The sequence below is a fragment of the Salmo salar genome, chromosome ssa13 (assembly GCF_905237065.1).
Source record: "Salmo salar chromosome ssa13, Ssal_v3.1, whole genome shotgun sequence".
NCBI lineage: Eukaryota > Metazoa > Chordata > Actinopteri > Salmoniformes > Salmonidae > Salmo > Salmo salar.
Genome location: NC_059454.1, coordinates 45,030,759 through 45,050,339, shown reverse-complemented (window position 1 = coordinate 45,050,339; position 19,581 = coordinate 45,030,759). Strand labels below are relative to the sequence as shown.

Below are 19,581 nucleotides of genomic sequence, written 5' to 3'. Positions count from 1 at the left end.
TTACATTTGTTGGTGAACTACAATTTTTGAATTTGCAGGTATTTTCTTGCTGCATGCATTTGTATGTCTTTGAATGAGTTTGCGCTGTTCAAACCGTCAAGCACACTTTAGTCACAAATTATCCACTATGCATGCAGTTTTTCAGTTTTGCGGTATATCCAATTACACATTGTATGGCTATACTTATCCCGGTATCCATGGCAACATCCCTCAACTTTCCATGGCAAGAGTATGGCAAGAGTATCTGGCAAAGTCATCAGTGAGCTGTGGTAACACTGTTGCCATAACGACAGTGGGTGTGGCAGCGAAGGCAGAGAGAGGAAAAACCCTTAGAAAACGATCACTGCAGGACAGCACAGTTTCACGAAAGTGAAAGAAAGATCCTCAAAGAACAGCAGAAATTGCAGCAAACAAAAGCCCCACACACATCTTTCACATAAAGAGTCTGTTTTCACTGAACAGAAAATGCTCCGGAATGGGAGAGAGAAAGAGAATGTTCTAGCAAAACTGGAGTAAAAAAAAAACACTTTGCAGGCAATGTTTAATCGGGCTCAGCGCTGTAGGACCATGCTTTTCCATTGATACACATGTTATTTATTTTCTTAACTTGAGGTTGGGGATGTGGTTAACCTTCTTATGTCTCCAAACAGGATCTAAGAACCAGACAAATGGGTGAAAGTGCAGTAAGAAAAGGGTATGTGCAATTTTAGAGGCAGGGTCGCATTTCAGCAGTTTGAAGTATGGTGCAGAGCAATTGCTTTACAATGGCCTTACAACTCTTAGGTCATGCACATGCATTGTCAGCGATGGCTACTTGAGTACCAACATTTGAACAATAAACATAACAATAATTGAACAACAGTTTAACAACAGTCGAACAAAACATAAACACCATATTGACATCAATGTATTATTGTTGTGTTTGCACATTGAAAGTGGTCTGGGTTTTGCTTGGAACTGATATTTCACCACAGTGCATCTGATGTCCTCAATAAAGAAGAATGTTTGAAAGCACCACAACTGAATAAATCCTTATAAATGTGTACGTATTTTGCTCATATTTATGGTAATGAGATTCAATCTCCACCCCGTTATTCTAACACAATTCTTTGGATTAAAGCACTTATGACCTGAGGGAGTTGCACAAGTTCCACAACATACACAGACACACCCAGACCTAGACACACCCTTTCTGGGTCCTCTGTGGGGGTCAAAGGTTGAGAGAGATATTTGTTACTGCCCTTTTACCCAGAGCTGACTGCACACAAAGCTTGAATGTCTATCAATAAAATGATCTCTCTGTAAAGTGGTCTGTATGTAAAACGACCACTTTACATGATTTAAAATGAGATGATTCTTCAGTGATCTCGGTTAGCCAGAAGTAAATTGTGCTTGAGAAAGATTGTCATTTCCTCTTTAACTTCTGGGTGGAATGCCATTAACAATTGTGATTACCTTTGTGCAAAGGAAGGAAGCAAAGTCTCTCTCCAAACCCTTGGAAACCGTTTATCATCTGCACAATGGCTTGAAAATAACTGCACCAGTTTAAGCACTGCCTTCACCCAATCCCGATTCATCCAAATAATCAATGACAAAAACGAAAAACTAGCAACTACAGCTGCTCGTAATCACATAATTCTACGTGAGCCTTGACAGATTCTTGCCGTGTCATCTGTCCACGAGAATCAGTCCACGAGAGATGAACTCTTCAGTAAGCCTGTAGCTAAGAGGTTATCTAATAGATACCAGCCTAAGACAACAGAGGTAAACACGGTTGATGAAGTAATCATCATAGTGTGCGCACTGCATGGGGAGGGACATAGATTCTTCAGACTGTAGAAAAGGGGTCCTCTGTGTTGTTCCCTGATGTACAGATAAGAAAGGAGTGGTCATAAATACTTCACTGACACTTTTGAGGCCAAATAAGGCGAAAGGTGATTAGATCAGGTGATAAATTGATCACTACAAACTGGGTGGTTAGAGCCCTGAATGCTGATTGGCTGACAGCCATGGTATATCAGACCGTATACCATGGGTATGACAAAACATGTATTTTTACTGCTCTAATTACGTTGATGACGAGTTTATAATAGCAATAAGGCACCTCGGGGGTTTGTGGTGAATGGCCAATATACCACTGCTAAGGGCTGTGTCCAGGCACTCCACGATCTGTCGTGCTAAAAACAGCGCTTAGCCGTGGTATATTCCACAGCCCCTCGTGCCTTATTGCTTAAGTAGAACACGCTCTGATGCAAGTTTGGAATGAATAGGTCAACTGTTTTGAAAAAAATAGGGTCAACTGATAACCACATCCCATGCTAATCTGAAATGGTAGTAAGTCCCAAAAATAAATTGTAAGGTGCTTCAATGAATACATTTCAAGATTTGTACATGGCTCTTGCATTGACAACAGTGTGTCGATATTGTCACTCACCTGCACATATTGTTCATGGTATGTAAGACGGTTTAACAGTTTGTGGACATTCCAGTCACACAGCTCACATACTTGGATCTATTTCAAGAGAGTGAGGGAGTCCATAATGTATTTCTCAAGGTTTCCATGGCAATGACAAGGGCAAGGGATTCGTTGGCAGGACGTGAGGGAATGGAGGGTTTGGCTCAAGGAGTCGTGACTCACTGAGACTGGAGAGGAAAGGTGAGGTGAGGGGAAACAGTGCCAAGGTATTGTGTACGATCCCAAAATATTGATTTATTATCACAAATGGTCACACCCAACAGAAACCTCTGTAAAAAGGGTAGACAAATGCTAGCCTCCCTCTTGACATAACATACAGTGCCTTCGGAAAGTATCCAGACCCCTTGACTTTTTCCACATTTTGTTACGTTACAGCCTTATTCTAAAATGGATTAAATAGAAAACAAATCCTAAGCAATCTACACACAATACCCCATAATGATGAAGTGAAAAAAGTTTTTAGAAATTTGACTTATTTATATAAGTATTCAGACCCTTAGCTATGAGACTCGAAATTGAACTCTATTGATAATTTCCATTGATCATCCTTGAGATGTTTCTACAACTTGATTGGAGTCCACTTGTGGTAAATTCAATTGATTGGACATGATTTGGAAAGGCACACACCTGTCTATATAAGGTCTTACAGTTGACAGTGCATGTTAAAGCAAAAACCAAGCCATAAGGTCGAAGGAACTGTCAGTGGAGATCAGAGACAGGATTGTGTCAATGCACAGATCTGGGGAAGGGAACCAACACATTTCTGCAGCATTGAAGGTCCCCAAGAACACAGTGGCTTCCATCATTCTGGGGCGGCAGGTAGCCTAGTGGTTAGAGAGTTGGGCCAGTAACCGAAAGGTTGCTAGTTTGAATCTCTGAGCTGACTGGGTCAAATCTGTTGTTCTGCCCCTGAACAAGGCAGTTAACCCACTGTTCCTAGGCTGTCATTGTAAATAAGAATTTGTTCTTAACTGACTTGCCTAGTTAAATAAAGGTTAAATAAATAAATATAAATTCTTAAATGTTATAAGTTTGGAACAACCAAGACTCTTCCTAGAGCTGGCCGCCCGGCCAAACTGAGCAATCGGGAGAGAAGGGCCTTGGTCAGGGAGGTGACCAAGAACCCGATGGTCACTCTGACAGAGCTCCAGAGTTCTTCTGTGGAGATAGGAGAAACTTCCAGAAGGGCAATCATCTCTGCAGCACTCCACAAATTAGGCCTTTATGGTAGAGTGGCCAGACGGAAGCCACTCCTCAGTAAAAGGCACATGACAGCCGGCTTGGAGTTTGCCAAAAGGCACCTAAAGACTCTCAGACCATGAGAAACAAAATTCTCTGGTCTAATGAAACCAAGATTGAACTCTTTGGCCTGAATGCCAAGTGTCACATCTGGATGAAAAGTGGCACCATCCCTACGGTGAAGCACGGTGGTGGTAGCATCATGCTGTGGGGATGTTTTTCAGAGGCAGGAACTAGAAGACTAGTCGGGATCGAGGCATACATGAACGGAGCAAAGTACAGAGAGATCCTTGATGAAAACCTGCTCCAGAGTGCTCAGGACCTCAGACTGGGGCGAAGGTTCACCTTCCAACAGGACAACGACCCTAAGCACACAGCCAAGACAACGCAGGAGTGGCTTCGGGGCAAGTCTCTGAATTTCCTGGAGTGGCCCAGCCAGAGCCTGGACATGAACCTGATCTAGCATCTCTGGAAAGACCTGAAAAAGCTGTGCAGTAACGCTCCCCATCCGATCTGACAGAGCTTTAGAGGATTGACAGAGAAGAATGGGAGAAACTCCCAAAATAAAGGTGTGCCAAGCTTGTAGCGTCATACCCAAGAAGACTTGATGCTGTCAAAGGTGCTTCAACAAAGAACTGAGTAAAGGGTCTGAATACTTATGCAAATGTCATATTTCAGTTTCTTATTTGTAATACATTTGTAAAAATGTCTAAAAAAACAATTTTTGCTTTGTCATTATGGGGTATTGTGTGTAGATTGATGAGGGGAAAAAAACAATTTGATCAATTTTAGAATAAGGCTGTAACATAACAAAATGTGGAAAATGTCAAGGGGTCTGAATACTTTCCAAAGGCACTGTATATGTTGATTGATGTTGTACAGCTCAATAATACTGGAATTCTCTTCCTGAAAAGATTACCCTATTATGGTAGGCCACACATATTGCTACATCATACAAGTAGTATTGATGTAATCAAGATTGTGAACACAACAGCACTATACAGTACTAAGTACTAAGTCATGTTTTGCAGAGGAGTCAAATACTTATTTCCCTCATTAAAATGCAAATCAATTTATAACATTTTTGACATGCATTTTTCTGGATTTTTTTGTTGTTACTCTGTCTCTCACTGTTCAAATAAACCTACCATTAAAATTATAGACTGATCATTTCTTTGTCAGTGGGCAAACGTACAAAATCAGCAGGGGATCAAATACTTTTTTCCCTCACTGTACCTGGACAAAGGTCTATTTGCCTGCAACATTTGTCAGTCTTCAGTAAATCACAACACAGCTAACCATCATCATCTCATCACCATGATATTCTGCCATGGTTATCCGTAACATGTTGCCCCAGACACAGATAATGCATGCAGCCTCAGGCCTTCCTCCAAGTCCCATTGGTGGAATTTGAATGAAAACCTTGCCGGTTGGTGTGGTTGTCCCAGTTTCCATTTATAACTGGTTGTGCTGAGAGATTACTATGGCTGATTGAGAACATGATGGTTCAGAAAAGTATTATTTAACTAATAGTAAAGCGTCTATGAGGTCAATTAATCAAAAAACTGTGTCTGTGATATGATATCAGGACATGGCCTATTGGCAGCAGCCAACTACAAGAAACGTCTGACCTCTGTGATTGCCAACAAGGGTTTTGCCACCAAGAACTAAGTCATGTTTTGCAGAGGGGTCAAATACTTATTTCCCTCATTAAAATGCAAATCCTTTTATAACATTTTTGACGTGTTTTTTGCTGTTATTCTGTCTCTCACTGTTCAAATAATCCTACCATTAAAATTATAGACTGATAATTTCTTTGTCAGTGGGCAAACGTACAAAATCAGCAGGGGATCAAATACTTTTTTCCCTCACTGTAGGACTCGTTTTACTGTGGATATAGATACTTTTGTACCTGTTTCCTCCAGCATCTTCACAAGGTCCTTTGCTGTTCTGGGATTGATTTGCACTTTATCGTACCAAAGTATGTTCATCTCTAGGAGACAGAACGCGTCTCCTTCCTGAGCGGTATGACGGCTGTGTGGTCCCAAGGTGTTTATACTTGAGTACTATTGTTTGTACAGATGAACGTGGTGCCTTCAGGCGTTTGGAAATTGCTCCCGAGAATGAACCAGACTTGTGGAGGTCTACAATATTTTTGAGGTCTTGGCTGATTTCTTTAGATTTTCCCATGATGTCAAGCAAAGAGGCACTGAGTTTGAAGGTAGGCCTTGAACTACATCTACAGTTACACCTCCAATATACTCAAATGATGTCAATTAGCCTATCAGAAGCTTCTAAAGCCATGACATCATTTTCTGGAATTTTCCAAGCTGTTTAAAGGCACAGTCAACTTAGTGTCTGTAACCTTCTGACCCACTGGAATTGTGATACAGTGAATTATAAGTGAAATAATCTGTCTGTAAACAATTGTTGGAAAAATGACTTGTGTCATGCACAAAGTAGATGTCCTAACCGACTTGCCAAATCTATAGCTTGTTGACAAGAAATTTGTGGAGTTTTAATGACTCCAACCTAAGTGTATGTAAACTTCCGACTTCAACTGTATGCTGAGAGGTGACACTGTTCAACTACATGCCAATTTGAATAAGCTGAGGGAGTGCTAAAGAAAAGGTTAACAAAGTTTATATGAGGCTGATTAACTTCATGACATTCAACATTCATTTCAGAAATCTCTAACAGATGAATATATTAAAACGTTTTCATAAGTCAGTTGATATACTATTACTTATAGATCATTATGAATCTGTAGAAAACGGTTAGTAAGATATTGGTTGAAATTGTGTGGTTGAAGTTTTGATGCTTGGCAAATAGTGCGATAGTAAGAAAATCACACCATTTAAACCAATTCGTTATGTATTATGTTTATTATTGATTCCTAAACTAAACTGATGATGAACAATATACTTATAAAGCCTAGAAACCCTTACATTAATGTAAAGTGTTACCGTCCAAACTTACTCAAATACAATAATACCTGAGCATGCAACATAAATAGTTCAGAAAGTTTAGCAAGTAGCACGGTAAGGACTGACACAAGACATCAGATCTGTTTACACAATAGCCTGCTGAGGACATACTGCTCTCATATTTCACCACAGATTTCACATTCTAACAGTTATTCTAAAGCCCCAGCCCCTATGCCGTACCTCCATCACGGAAAAAAACCACCCCAAAATACCTAAAAAAAAAATGTTTTTCCTAACAGGCTCCAAAACCCAGGTTATGGTTTCGTGGGCTTGTGTTAGAAACTAAAAGTGTTCTGTTACACTGCACAACTCCTCCCTCTCCTACCATTCACCCAGAGGCCTGGCCAATGAGAGTTAGTCATTGGTCCCTCCCACCAGGGAGGCTCTTAAAACCAGTGCTGTAGCTAATTCTCTGGCTAACCACTCAGGTCTCCCCAGTACTCCAGACAAGCCGCCTGCCACTCTATCTCCCCCTTATTCTCCTGCACTCACCAACCACTCAAGACCAGCCAGGATGTCGGTCAGGAAAACCACCAGCTACACTGTCAAGTCCTCTTCCTCCGGGGCAGCCCCTCGCAGCTTTAGCAGCATGTCCTACTCTGGACCCAGCCAGGGGGTCTCTCGCCAGAGCTACAGCGCCCGCAGCTCCTATGGAGGGGCCAACAGAGGCATGGGAGGTGGGTTCGGGGCCGGTGGTGGAGGCGGCAGCTACATTTCCAGCTCCTCTGCCTATGGAGGTGGCATGGGCCTGGGGATGGGGATGGGTGGCGTCTCTCATGCCCCCATCACTGCTGTCCAAGTGAACAAGAGCCTGCTTGCCCCCCTTAACCTCGACATCGACCCCAACATCCAGATCGTCCGCACCCATGAGAAAGAACAGATCAAGGGCCTCAACAACCGCTTTGCCTCCTTCATTGATAAGGTCAGTCCTGGTAACTTGTCTGTCTGCCTTACTGTGCCTATGAAGATATCTGACAATGTAGTTTGCCAGGAGCTTGTAAACTCCCAGAAAATGTAAAAGGGAAGTAGAGACAGTCATGTACTGTGGGATTTTATGAATCTATCTCTATTAGCCATTAGAATGCTGAGGTGTCTGTTGTGTAATGAATGTGGAACAGTGGAGAAGATCCATAGAAAAGTCCACGTTGTGTAATGCTGGTACACTCCGTTAGAGCTCTGTTACAGTATGTTAGGTTGATTACACGCACAAGCAAACTCATGAGTTTGGAAAAGGGAAGGAAATGTAGAAAAGTCTGATATTGAACAATGCAAAGATACAGTCAAACTAACTAACTGTGATCGTCTTTCCCTGGGTTCTCAAGAATTCACATCTTATGGTTTTGCAGTAATTGTCCTTTTATAGTGATGAATAACAAAAGTGCAGCAGGGTGGGGTGGGGGAGAGAGTTTCTACAGAAGGGTGTGTCTGTTTCTGGTTAAAGTATAACTCATAGCTAGTGATCTGGTTTACTTTGGGAATGGCTACCCTGACCCTGCAGAGGGGTGTATGTGACCCGCCCCACCCTGGATGACATGACAAAAAAGGTCATACACCTGAAACACAGACAGGTCATCACCATCATTGCTATGCTTACGTACATTTCACATTCCTAACAAGTCTTGGAACAATGGAGTGAAATTCATTGATAGGGTAGCCTATACTGATAGATGGAGGGCAACATCTGAACACGGTCAAACATCAATAGATAACATTTACAAGTGATAGCAATGTTTGATATTGCTTTCATTCATGCCTGGGGGGGCGTTTTCTTTATGGGTTTTCTACTGTCCTATCTGTCCCACATGCGTAGGCTGCTCCAGTGGGTTAATATTTTAAAAGGGCAGCTGGTTTCATGTTCTAGCTAACACTAGTGGATTGATTACATAAAAAGGAGCAAAACTAATCAGAAAGAGATTTCACCTCTGCCTGTTTCCAAAGAAACTAAATAAAAATGTGCAAATAGACTCTCTTATTGTGATAACAATTCCCTTTTATACTTATTTCTAAGTATTGACTCTTATCCAATACCAGTTGATGCAGCCATTTTAGGAGAATTCCTGATCTCACCTGAGGCTCAGCCAGGAGCAATGTCCACTGACAGCCATCTATCTATTTTCTCACCCTATTGTTAGTTAGCCAACATGTCAGCCTGCATGCTCTCCCCCTCCCCCATTACACCTTTCCTGTATACTGCAGTCAAATATTTACATTCTAGCCGTTTGGATGAAGCCCCGCCTATATCTTTGTCCTGTTCCTCTCTATTCTCCACTTCCCGACCTTGCTCTTTTAAAACAGGAAAATATGAAGGAAGCCTAAATCACCAGCTCTTTCCATCTGCCCCCTCTGCCTCCTGTCAGGATGCACGTCATAGCTTCCTTGGAAAAACAGCTTGCTAGGTCTATCCTGAAAACAGAGCCAGATGTCCGTACAAGTTTCAAACACTAATTGAAGCAATAAACACCCTAATTTAATGAGGATGACATGATAGTCATGGATGAGTCATGTTAGCCCACCATCAAAGTTCCTAATGTCCTTTTATTCAAAAATTATATTCTTCTCTTTATTCTCTCATATAAAAACAGAAAAAGTCCCAAAGGCAACAATATAATTTGATAAAATTGTGATCAGTGTGCCTATCAAATGAATAAACATCTATCCCCTCTCTCTACACATAGGTACGCTTCCTGGAACAGCAGAACAAAATGCTGGAGACCAAGTGGGGTCTCCTCCAGGGACAGACTACCACCCGCTCCAACATTGATGCCATGTTCGAGGCCTACATCGCCAACCTGCGCAGACAGCTGGACAGCCTGGGTAACGACAAGATGAGGCTGGAGGCTGACCTGCACAACATGCAGGGTCTGGTCGAGGACTTCAAGAACAAGTGAGTTAGACTTCAAGAAGAAGTGACTACAAATGTTACTCATTCTCAGCAAATGCTGTGATTAGGCATCTGTCCCAGTGCATAGCACCATTGTAGAGATAAGTTCATGGAACGCATGTTAGTAAAGGGAGTTTCATGGAGTTTTTGATTTAATCAGTAATACAGGACACACCAGTAATAGGTCATTTCAGTACTATGGATGGACAACACCCAACTGCAGTCCATTTTTTTTACATCATAGGGATTACCCCATTGAATAAGCGTTTCCTGGAGGGACCATTCTATTTCATATGTCTGGAGGTGAAAATCATTTAGATGACAGAGCTGGATGTCTTTCAGCTTCATGTCCCACACCTGCATCATGGCGCACACATGAGTGTGTCAGTCCTGACAAATTATATGAGCATATAAGCAGTCTATGTCCTTAGGAGAAAAGGCACAAAGTAAAGAAACACCACACAAGTTTGGCATGGAGTCAAGATACCACAGTAGAAAACAATTCCCAGACACATATTTGTTGTGGACATTTGTTGTGGACGTTGCACTCATGCCCCCTAGTGTGATAATTGTACATTACCTATATAACTATAATAACACATAATAAATAGTTACAATATAATTATGACATAGAAATATATAAAATGTAATCTTGAATATATTAATATCAGAAAAAGCTAACAATTGCTCTGTATCTTCCTCTCAGGTATGAAGATGAGATCAACAAGCGTACAGAGTGTGAAAATGACTTTGTGCTCATTAAGAAGGTTAGTAACTTCAATTTGGATCCCATTCGTTTTTTTCTGTCATTCTCTTATTGTCATCTTGCCATCTTAGTAACATATTGATTGTGAATGTCCCACTCAGGACGTGGATGAGGCCTACATGAACAAAGTTGAGCTGGAGGCTAAGCTGGAGAGCCTGACCGATGAAATTAACTTCCTGAGGCAGATCTATGAGGAGGTACGGCATTGAGTTCATCGCTTAGCTACTTCAGTTGTTGATAAGACACTCATTCATTACAACCAGTTGTGTTGTTGGCGGCTTCCAACAACTGCTCCGATGTATTTGCGTGTAATTTATTTATTCACTGAGTTATGGCATACGGATCTGCTTGGTATCTGGACTTTGACGTCAAACTGAGGGACTCAATCTGGGTGGGTTTTTATCTCTGGGGAAGGCAGACGTCTGAAAGCCTTGTCTGCAATAGGTCAAGTGTTTAATGGTCTCTCTCTCTCCTTCTCTCTCTTTCCAGGAGCTGCGTGAGCTTCAGTGCCAGGTTAAGGACACCTCAGTGGTGGTGGAGATGGACAACAGCCGTAACCTGGACATGGATGCCATCGTGGCTGAAGTGCGCGCCCAGTATGAGGACATCGCCAACAAGAGCCGGGCCGAGGCGGAGACATGGTACAAGAGCAAGGTACAGTAATGGGCTTAAATATATATTTTCTCCCTTTGGCCACTTAATTATGTTCAGGTCTGCTAATAGCCTTTCAGTACACTGTATGTGGTTCAAATGAACATAAGTTGATGTCACATGGTTCTTCCACACTAACCATGTATTACCACCAAACCATCCACTTTCTCCTCTGTTGGATGTTTAGTATGAGGAGATGCAGACATCTGCCACCAGATATGGAGATGACCTGAGATCCACCAAGACAGAGATCTCCGACCTGAACCGTATGATCCAGAGGCTGCAGTCTGAGATCGACTCCGTCAAGGGACAGGTACACAATAAAGAATCTCTGTGCTAAGAATTAGATTGGTGGCATGTAGACCCACATGATGTTGACAGAATAGAGTATTTTTCAACGGCATTATCGTTGAATAATATTGATAATATTGATAATAAGCAGCGACATGCTGCGTCTTTGTCTTCTGTTAGCGTGCCAACCTGGAGAACCAGATAGCCGAGGCTGAGGAACGCGGTGAGATAGCAGTGAAGGACGCCAAGCTCCGCATCAGGGACCTGGAGGATGCCCTCCAGAGAGCCAAGCAGGACATGGCCCGCCAGATCAGGGAATACCAGGACCTGATGAACGTCAAACTGGCCCTGGACATTGAGATCGCCACCTACAGGAAACTGCTGGAAGGAGAGGAGGACAGGTGAGCCTTTTGACAAACACAGAAATGGGAAACATCAATTTGAAAGTACAGTGTAATCTTAATATAAGATAATGGACATTTATTACCAAAAACAAACATTTTCAAAATTGTCTTCTTTTCACCACCAGGCTAGCAACTGGTATCCAGTCCATCAACATAACCAAACAGAGCTGTAAGCACCTGCTTTCTTCAAATAAAACCCTGTGTTTTCCCCTTATGTGTTGTGGTGCATTCATAACATCCGGATATTCATATTTAGCCAGCCTCTACTCACCTGTTGTCTCTCTCTGTGTCACCTTACAGCTAGCTACAACTCCTTCCCCTCTGAGAGTGTTAACAGCAGCTACACTAGCGGCTACTCCAGTGGCTTCTCCGGTGGATACGGTGGTGGATATGGCGGTGGATACGGCGGTGGCAGCAGCTACAGCTCTGGTAGTGGCTACGGCGGCGGCAGCCGCTACGGCGGTGGCAGCGGCACCAGCGTCATCACCCAGAACAAGAAGAGTGTTGTCATCAAGATGATCGAGACCAAGGATGGCAAAGTTGTTTCTGAGTCCTCTGAAGTGGTCGATGAGTGAGCGGCTGGATAATGCCCCCTTGTCTACTCTCTTGCGCACCATTCCACTACAGTGTAACAATTCAAGTCAAAGGCAAACAATGCTACATGAGAAGAAATATAAATGTGGCTGTTAAGCAATAAACATTTTTAATCCAACCAAAGATTTGAAAGGGACCAAATAATATTTTTCTTGTTCATACTGTATGTCTTTCGCCTTTTCTAATTCTGTACTAAAACAAAATGCCTGCAGTTTGCTACACCACAAGTAAATAAACAAAACCATAAGTTGCAACTTGTAGTACATTCTGTCCAAACCTATGCAACCCTGTTAACTGTATAGAGGGCCATTCTCTGAGTTCAGTTGCATGAAACGGATGATAACGTTGTGTTCATGAGTAGTGTTGCTCAGAGTGAGTGTGAATGTAACAGTGCAGCAGCCGTGTTTTTGGTCAACTAGTCTAAAATGTCTGCTAGGCTTAAGTAGAAGTGCATGTCTTCCCTGTCGTGTTCTATTGGACCCCAAAGAAGCTGCCCACAGTGTACTGTTGCCTGAGGTGCTGTTTTTGCTACCAAACAATTAAATGTGTTTACTGAAAACTGCTTGGGTTGTCTGAGTTTCTCGTCTCAATTCTGTATGCATATAGGTAGCCTAGTGGTTAGAGCGTTGGACTAGTAACCGAAAGGTTGCAAGATTGAATCCCGTAGCTGACAAGGTACAAATCTGTTGTTCTGCCCCTGAACAAGGCAGTTAACCCACTGTTCCTAGGTTGTCATTGAAAATAAGATTTTTTTCTTAACTGACTTGCCTAGTTAAATAAACAAATATTTGTTTTTTATTGTGAATTCCAACATGGAATTATGAGCTGTGTTCAACCCTGTCACTCAGAATTTCCCAGCTTGGGTTGCACACATAAATGAGCATCCAATGTCATGAAGTCAGTGTAAAAACCTGAGATAGGGGCCTCCCGGGTGGTGCAGTGGTCTAAGGCACTGCATTGCAGTACTAGCTGTGCCACCAGAGATTCTGGGTTTGAGCCAAGGCTCTGTTGCAGCCGGCCACGACTGGCAGGCCCATGGGGCGGTGCACAATTGGCCCAGCGTCATCCAGGTTAGGGAGGGTTTGGCTGGCAGGGATATCCTTGTCTCATTGCACACTAGTGACTCCTGTGGCGGGCTGGGTGCAGTGCATGCTGACCAGGTGTATGGTGTTTACTCTGACACATTGGTGTGGCTGGCTTCTGGGTTGGATGTGCATTGTGTCAAGAAGCAGTGCGGCTTGGTTGGGTTCTGCTTTGGAGAACGCATGGCTCTCGACCTTCGCCTCTCCCATGTCCGTGCGGGACTTGCAGCGATGAGACAAGACTGTAACTACTACCAATTGGATACCATGAAATTGGGGAGAAAAAAGGGGTAAAAACCCCCCCCCTGAGATAATGGCTTTGTTCAAGACAATCAAAACCATGGGTAAATTGTGACAGACTGATCTACATATAATAAAGAGTAGTTATTTATTATGCAAGGTTCTTTATAGATCACTCAGTCGGCAGTCACCTGCACTGTCGGCTGCAATGTCGAACAAGCCCAACATTAGTAAAAGTGAAAAAGGGGAAGAGACAGAGAAGCATCCAGTGGTAGTAAAGGAGAACGGACACAAGTTGAAGGTGATATACACAGCACCCCAACAAATGACTCCACACCTCTACACAAGCCTTTCTTGGGCTGTGATAATATATTGCACACCATTCTACTGTACATAACACCAAAATAATCACCAGTGACGTGCAGTACAAGTAACACAGTGACATTAATGTCTATGTCCCAGACTGAATGCAGTGATGACCCACTGGGCACACACTGGTTGAATCAACGTTGTTTCCATTTCCTTTCTGTATGCAATAAGAAGCCTTTAGCCAAAATGTCCCAGTAAACATATTTTTTTAATATTCTCATTTCACCATTAGCAGCCTAGATATGCAATAATTGAATTTGCGCTCAGAACACAAAAACTTTGAGTGACTGTCAAAAATGTAATTTAAAGAAACCATACAGGTAACTGTCAAAATAAAGGAAACACCAACATAAAGTATCTGGGCCACCGTGAGCCAGAACAGCTTCAATGAACCTTGACATAGATTCTACAAGTGTCTGGAACTCTATTGGAGGGATGGAACACCATGAGACAGCCATGGCATATGGTTTACATAATTTTCATGTTCATCAAAACATTCAGTGACCACTTGTGCTCTGTGGATGGGGGCATTGTTATCCTATGGGGCATAGCCAGGGGCGGAAATCCCGGGGGGGATGGGGGGGACACGACCCCCCCATCCTGGGAAAAATATGATTTGTCCCCCCCAATATATCACTGAAACATAACTATGTAATTTAAATAATATTAATAATACGCAATGAAAGCAATTGTGCTGATTATAGACACTTAATAGCGCGTTTTTAAGTTTCAAAAGATTGCGACACCCCCACCCTTTGCCTCACAATGGTTTGATCCACTGCCAGTTCCTTAGCTTGCTCTGTAACAGAGAGGCCGTATCTACTGTCTGAAAGGCACTCAATGCACGTAACTGACGTGAGGTTAATCTAGTCAATCGCGCACACACACTAGCTGAATATGCAGAGCTAGCGCGGAAATATTAACTATTAAGCTAGCTAGTACCTATTCCATTTATGTGGCCTCGTCAAAGATGGAATCTTTGCTATCGTCAATTTATTCCGAGATCAGCATGCAGATGATGTAAGTTAGTGCTTCAAAGTCCCTGTGATAAGGTTAGCGATAAACTGAAATCCAAACTGAACAGAACTACACTCTCTTCTAATTTAGCTTTTGCAACGAGACCATTAAATATATTTAAGACAATGGTCTTAAATATATTTAATGGTCTCGTTGCAAAAGCTAAATTGTCGCAAGGGAACTTTTATTTATTTTATTTCAACTTTATTTAACCCGGGTAGCAAAGATTATAGCAAACACCACTGAAACGGAATTGGTGCTCACTAGCTTTGCAAATTCAGCTATTGTTGGAAGCCAGCCAATATGAAACAAACGATTAAAATTACAAAAGGTTGCAGCATATGTTGTGTAAATGGTGAACTCATACAACTGTCAACTCGTCATTTTAATCCGTTTCACATTTGCTAGCTACCTTTTAGATCGAAGTCCATATAGAATGATAGAAGATAAGATGATAGAAGCCCATCTCCTACTGTAAATAACCTACACACTGTGTGTGTAGCCAGCCAGCCAGGTAGAAAAATGGCAGAAAAAAGAAAGACGGACATCAGAGTATTTTTCAGTACACCAAAACGCAAAGTAAGAACCCTAGTAGCCTAATATCTCAGACTAGTTGATAAAATGTTCATAAGAAAGAAGTGAAATGCTAATAGAAATGTTTCACATTGACGTCATTAGGCAGAGCAGGCAACAGATGGCACACAGACAGCAGAATTGGGGACAGATATGCAGGGACAGACTGGCAGAGACAGGGAGTCTCAGGTAAGTTTGAGTCTTTGTTTGGCAACATTATGAAAGGTTCTAATTTTTTTTACTTGTAAAATAGGGACATAATTGGAAAATGCCATAGATACCCCCACTCTCAACTTAAACTGGTGACTGAACTAAGATTTGTTTAAGGCAATGGTATTGCTGTTTTGATTAATTGTGTAGTTTTGGATACCGGTAGTTAGGAGTACAGAATGAAATTCTGAACATCATGGCCAATACAGTCATTCAAGGCATTGCAGCTGAGATTAGGTCTCTTCCGATTGTACAATTTTCAGTAATTGTTGATGGTACTCAAGATGTCTCGGGTGCTGAACAGGAGAGTGTCTGCCTGCGTTATGTTGACCATGACCTTGTCCCTCACGAGGAGTTTATTGGGCTATACAGGGTGTCGGAGACAACAGGCGAGGGCATTGTGAAAGTGGCAACTGATGTGTTGTTGAGGCTCAATTTGCCCATGTCTGGCTTACGTGGGCAGAGCTACGATGGTGACTCTAAACATGGCAGGAAAATACACAGGTGCACAGGCAATTGTGAGGAGGCAGCAGCCATTAGCCCTCTATGTGCATTGTGGAGCACACTGTGTAATCTGATTACACAGGCTGGCTGCACAGCCTCCCCACTGATCCGGGATTCCCTTTCTTGGGTCCATCATTTAGGTGTCATCTATGGCCAGTCAGGAAAGTTTAAGAGCATGTTTGAATCAATTGCCACGTCCAAAGATACAAATCTGACCACCCTGAAACCCCTATGTCCAATGAGGTGGACTGTGCGGAATACTGCTATTAGAGCTGTGCTAGGGCAGTATGAGCGGGTACTAAGCAGCCTAGAGGAGATGGCAAAAACTGCATCCAAGACAGCTTCAACTGCCAGTGGCTTATTCGAGCACTTCAGCAAAGGCAAGACTGTGTTGGGCCTCACACTTGCCTCTGCTGTTCTTGGAGAGCTTGAATGTCTAAACATTTCACTGCAGAAGAAAACTCAGACTGTCTCTGGTATGCAGGCTGCAGTCGAGTGTGTGCGGTCATCTCTTAGGGGCAAGAGAAATTACGAAAGCTACCTTGCACTGTATGAGAAAGCAACAACATTGATTGACTCTATTGAATCCATTGAGACACACTCAAGACGATTTGCTGGCAAAGCAGTGGATCACTATAGGGCAGAATTTTTTTAAGTGTTGGATGGTGTGGAGGTTCAGTTTGGCGACCGTGCTGACCAGGACAGTCTAAACGTACTGCAAAAGTTGGAAAGAGCGCTTCTCACGGGGGAGTTGGATGAGTCTCTAGATCAGTACCCAGAGCTGAACATAGATTCTCTTTCAGTGCAGATCCCTCTCTTTCACAACAAATACCCCTGTAGCAGCAGTGGAGAGGCAGCAGAGGTCCTCAGGAGGCTTTAGTACATGACAGTACACTTACTAATTATTTATTTCATGTTATTTTATTTAAAATTGCATACTTTGTGTGACACAATTGTCCATAGCTGCTGTTTGAAGAGTTGAGACACAGACTGAAGGATATTTTGGTTGATTTATTTGGGTTATTCATTGAAGTAGTTATTTGCTTTTAGAACTGTACTTATTTTTAGCTTTTTGTTCTTGTAAAGCTATTGTAGTAGACTCAGGCCAGTGGCACATATTTAATGACTTTATAAATGTATCAGAAAAAGTAAAATTAAAAGGTCAATTCAATATGGAGAACAACTTTGTGATGTTACTCAATGGAGATTATTTTAGACGAGATCACACCATGTTCATTGTATTTACGAAAACTGCACCCATACAGTGTACAGTACCATTGCCACCTACCGGCCTTTCTTGGTATTGCTGGTTGTAAATACAAATACCTGCAGACATACTGGACTGATAAGGAACACTGCTATAACTATTATTAGTAGTAGTATTATGATGATTTAAACATTTGAACAAGTTGGGACAACCCTTCTGTTAACTACTGTACCTATCAATTATCCAGTAGTAGTAATTATGGTTCCTCAATATACATTTAACATATTACAACATAGGCTATGTGTTACAGCACTACTTTTGGTGTCCCCCTCAAGAATTGCTCTTGAGAAAATGTAATGTAATTGTCCCCTCCAAAGTTGATGTCAGATTTTCGCCCCTGGGCATAGCAAGCAAACAATGATGGCCTATCCAGCATTTTTATTTAACAACACAAGTCAGTTAAGAACTAATTCTTATTCTCAATGACAGCCTAGGACGAGTGTGTTAACTGCCTTGTTCAGGTGCAGAACAACAGATTCGTACCTTGTCAGGTCAGGTATTCGAGCTTGCAACCTTTCGGCTACTAGTCAAACACTCTAACCACTAGGCTACGCTGCCGCACCGATTTGTGACCCTCAAAATGATGGGATGTTAATTGCTAAATTAGCTCAGGAACCACACCTGTGTGGAAGAACCTGCTTTCAATTCACTTTGTATCCCTCATTTACACAAATGTTTCCTTTATTTTGGTAGTTACATGTAGTTGAAGGCCTACCGGTCCTCAGCCAGTAGAGGGAGCAGTATAACACGTGGTGTACTCTGTGATAGAAGTCAGAATGAGTTATTTTGCACTGCTCACCAGGGGGCAGCATAGTATAACAAAATCTTCACTCCACCTCATCACCCAACACCTTGGTATGTTCCTTCATAGGCTGTTGACCACTCCCTTTTTCAGAATGCTGTGATTGAAGTGGTGTGATACTACATGTAAAATACAAATGAATCAACATGTACTAAAATATGACATTATCAATTAGGTGGGCTTTCCCTTAGGTAGGCTGGCCTGATACCAATGAGATACATGGCCAGCTAATGTAGCCTGAGTCCACATATCATGTATTTACTATGCATAAAAGATAAATTCTGGCATGCAGTGCTCCAACCTATATCTCTTATGAATTGTTAGATTAATGTAAAGCACCACATTCATGCTATAGTAGAAAACTGTTGAAATGGTTCTTCCCAGTTGTGAGAACATATGTTTTTGGTTTCCCATTGGAAGGCAGGGAGGTTCTGAAAACATTTTACTATGTTTCCCTGAAAGATTTCCTGGGACGATTTATTAACCTGTCAAGGTGTAGGGGGCAGTATTTTCACGGCCGGATGAAAAACGTACACAAATTAAACTGGTTACTACTCTGGCCCAGAAAATAGAATATGCATATTATTAGTAGATTTGGATAGAAAACACTCTGAAGTTTCTAAAACTGTTTGAATGGTGTCTGTGAGTATAACAGAACTCATATGGCAAGCAAAAACCTGAGAAAAATCCAACCAGGAAGTGGAAAGTCTGAGAATTGTAGCTCTTCTTTTGAATCTCTATCGAAACTACAGTATCTGTGGGGTCACGTTGCACTTCCTACGGCTTCCATTGGCTGTCAACAGCCTTCAGAAAGTTCTTTCAGCATTCTCCTGTTACTGGGCAGAGTATAGGAGCTCAGTTACTGAGTGGTCTGCCTGGCAACAAAGGGATTGGATATGCGCGGTCATACGAGCACGCCGTTCCTTCTTTTTCTTCTTGAATGAATATGCTATTGTCCGGTTGGAATATTATTGCAATTTTACGTTAAAAATACCATAAAGATGGATTTTAAACAGCGTTTGACAGGCTTCTACGGTAATGGAACATTTAGACTTTTCGGCTCTGGTACTGCGCTTGCGCGTTATGCCTTTGGATAGTGCTCTGTACGCACAAACAAAACGGAGGTATTTGGACATAAATATGGATTATTTCGAACAAAAACAACATTTCTTGTGGAAGTAGCAGTCCTGGGAGTGCATTCTGACGAAGATCAGCAAAGGTAAGAGAA

General features: G+C 42.2%; 1 protein-coding gene across 1 annotated transcript; it reads left to right on the top strand.

Moving 5' to 3' along the window:
- Window positions 1-7,101: 7,101 nt before the first annotated feature.
- Window positions 7,102-12,848, top strand: LOC106566973 (keratin, type II cytoskeletal 8). The gene is made up of 9 exons (XM_014135682.2): window positions 7,102-7,624; window positions 9,378-9,586; window positions 10,290-10,350; window positions 10,451-10,546; window positions 10,839-11,003; window positions 11,188-11,313; window positions 11,472-11,692; window positions 11,821-11,864; window positions 11,996-12,848. Exons 1-9 carry the CDS (start codon window positions 7,217-7,219, stop codon window positions 12,268-12,270), a joined length of 1,605 nt encoding a protein of 534 aa, XP_013991157.1. The 5' UTR covers window positions 7,102-7,216; the 3' UTR covers window positions 12,271-12,848.
- The last annotated feature ends 6,733 nt before the right edge of the window (window positions 12,849-19,581 follow it).

Excerpts from the sequence above, each read along its gene's own strand:
- LOC106566973 (XM_014135682.2), top strand. The coding sequence starts at position 7,217 with ATGTCGGTCAGGAAAACCACCAGCTACACTGTCAAGTCCTCTTCCTCC. Across the intron at positions 10,547-10,838 it reads TGAGGCAGATCTATGAGGAG|GAGCTGCGTGAGCTTCAGTG; the intron begins GTACGGCATTGA and ends CTCTCTTTCCAG. Across the intron at positions 11,865-11,995 it reads CAACATAACCAAACAGAGCT|CTAGCTACAACTCCTTCCCC; the intron begins GTAAGCACCTGC and ends GTCACCTTACAG.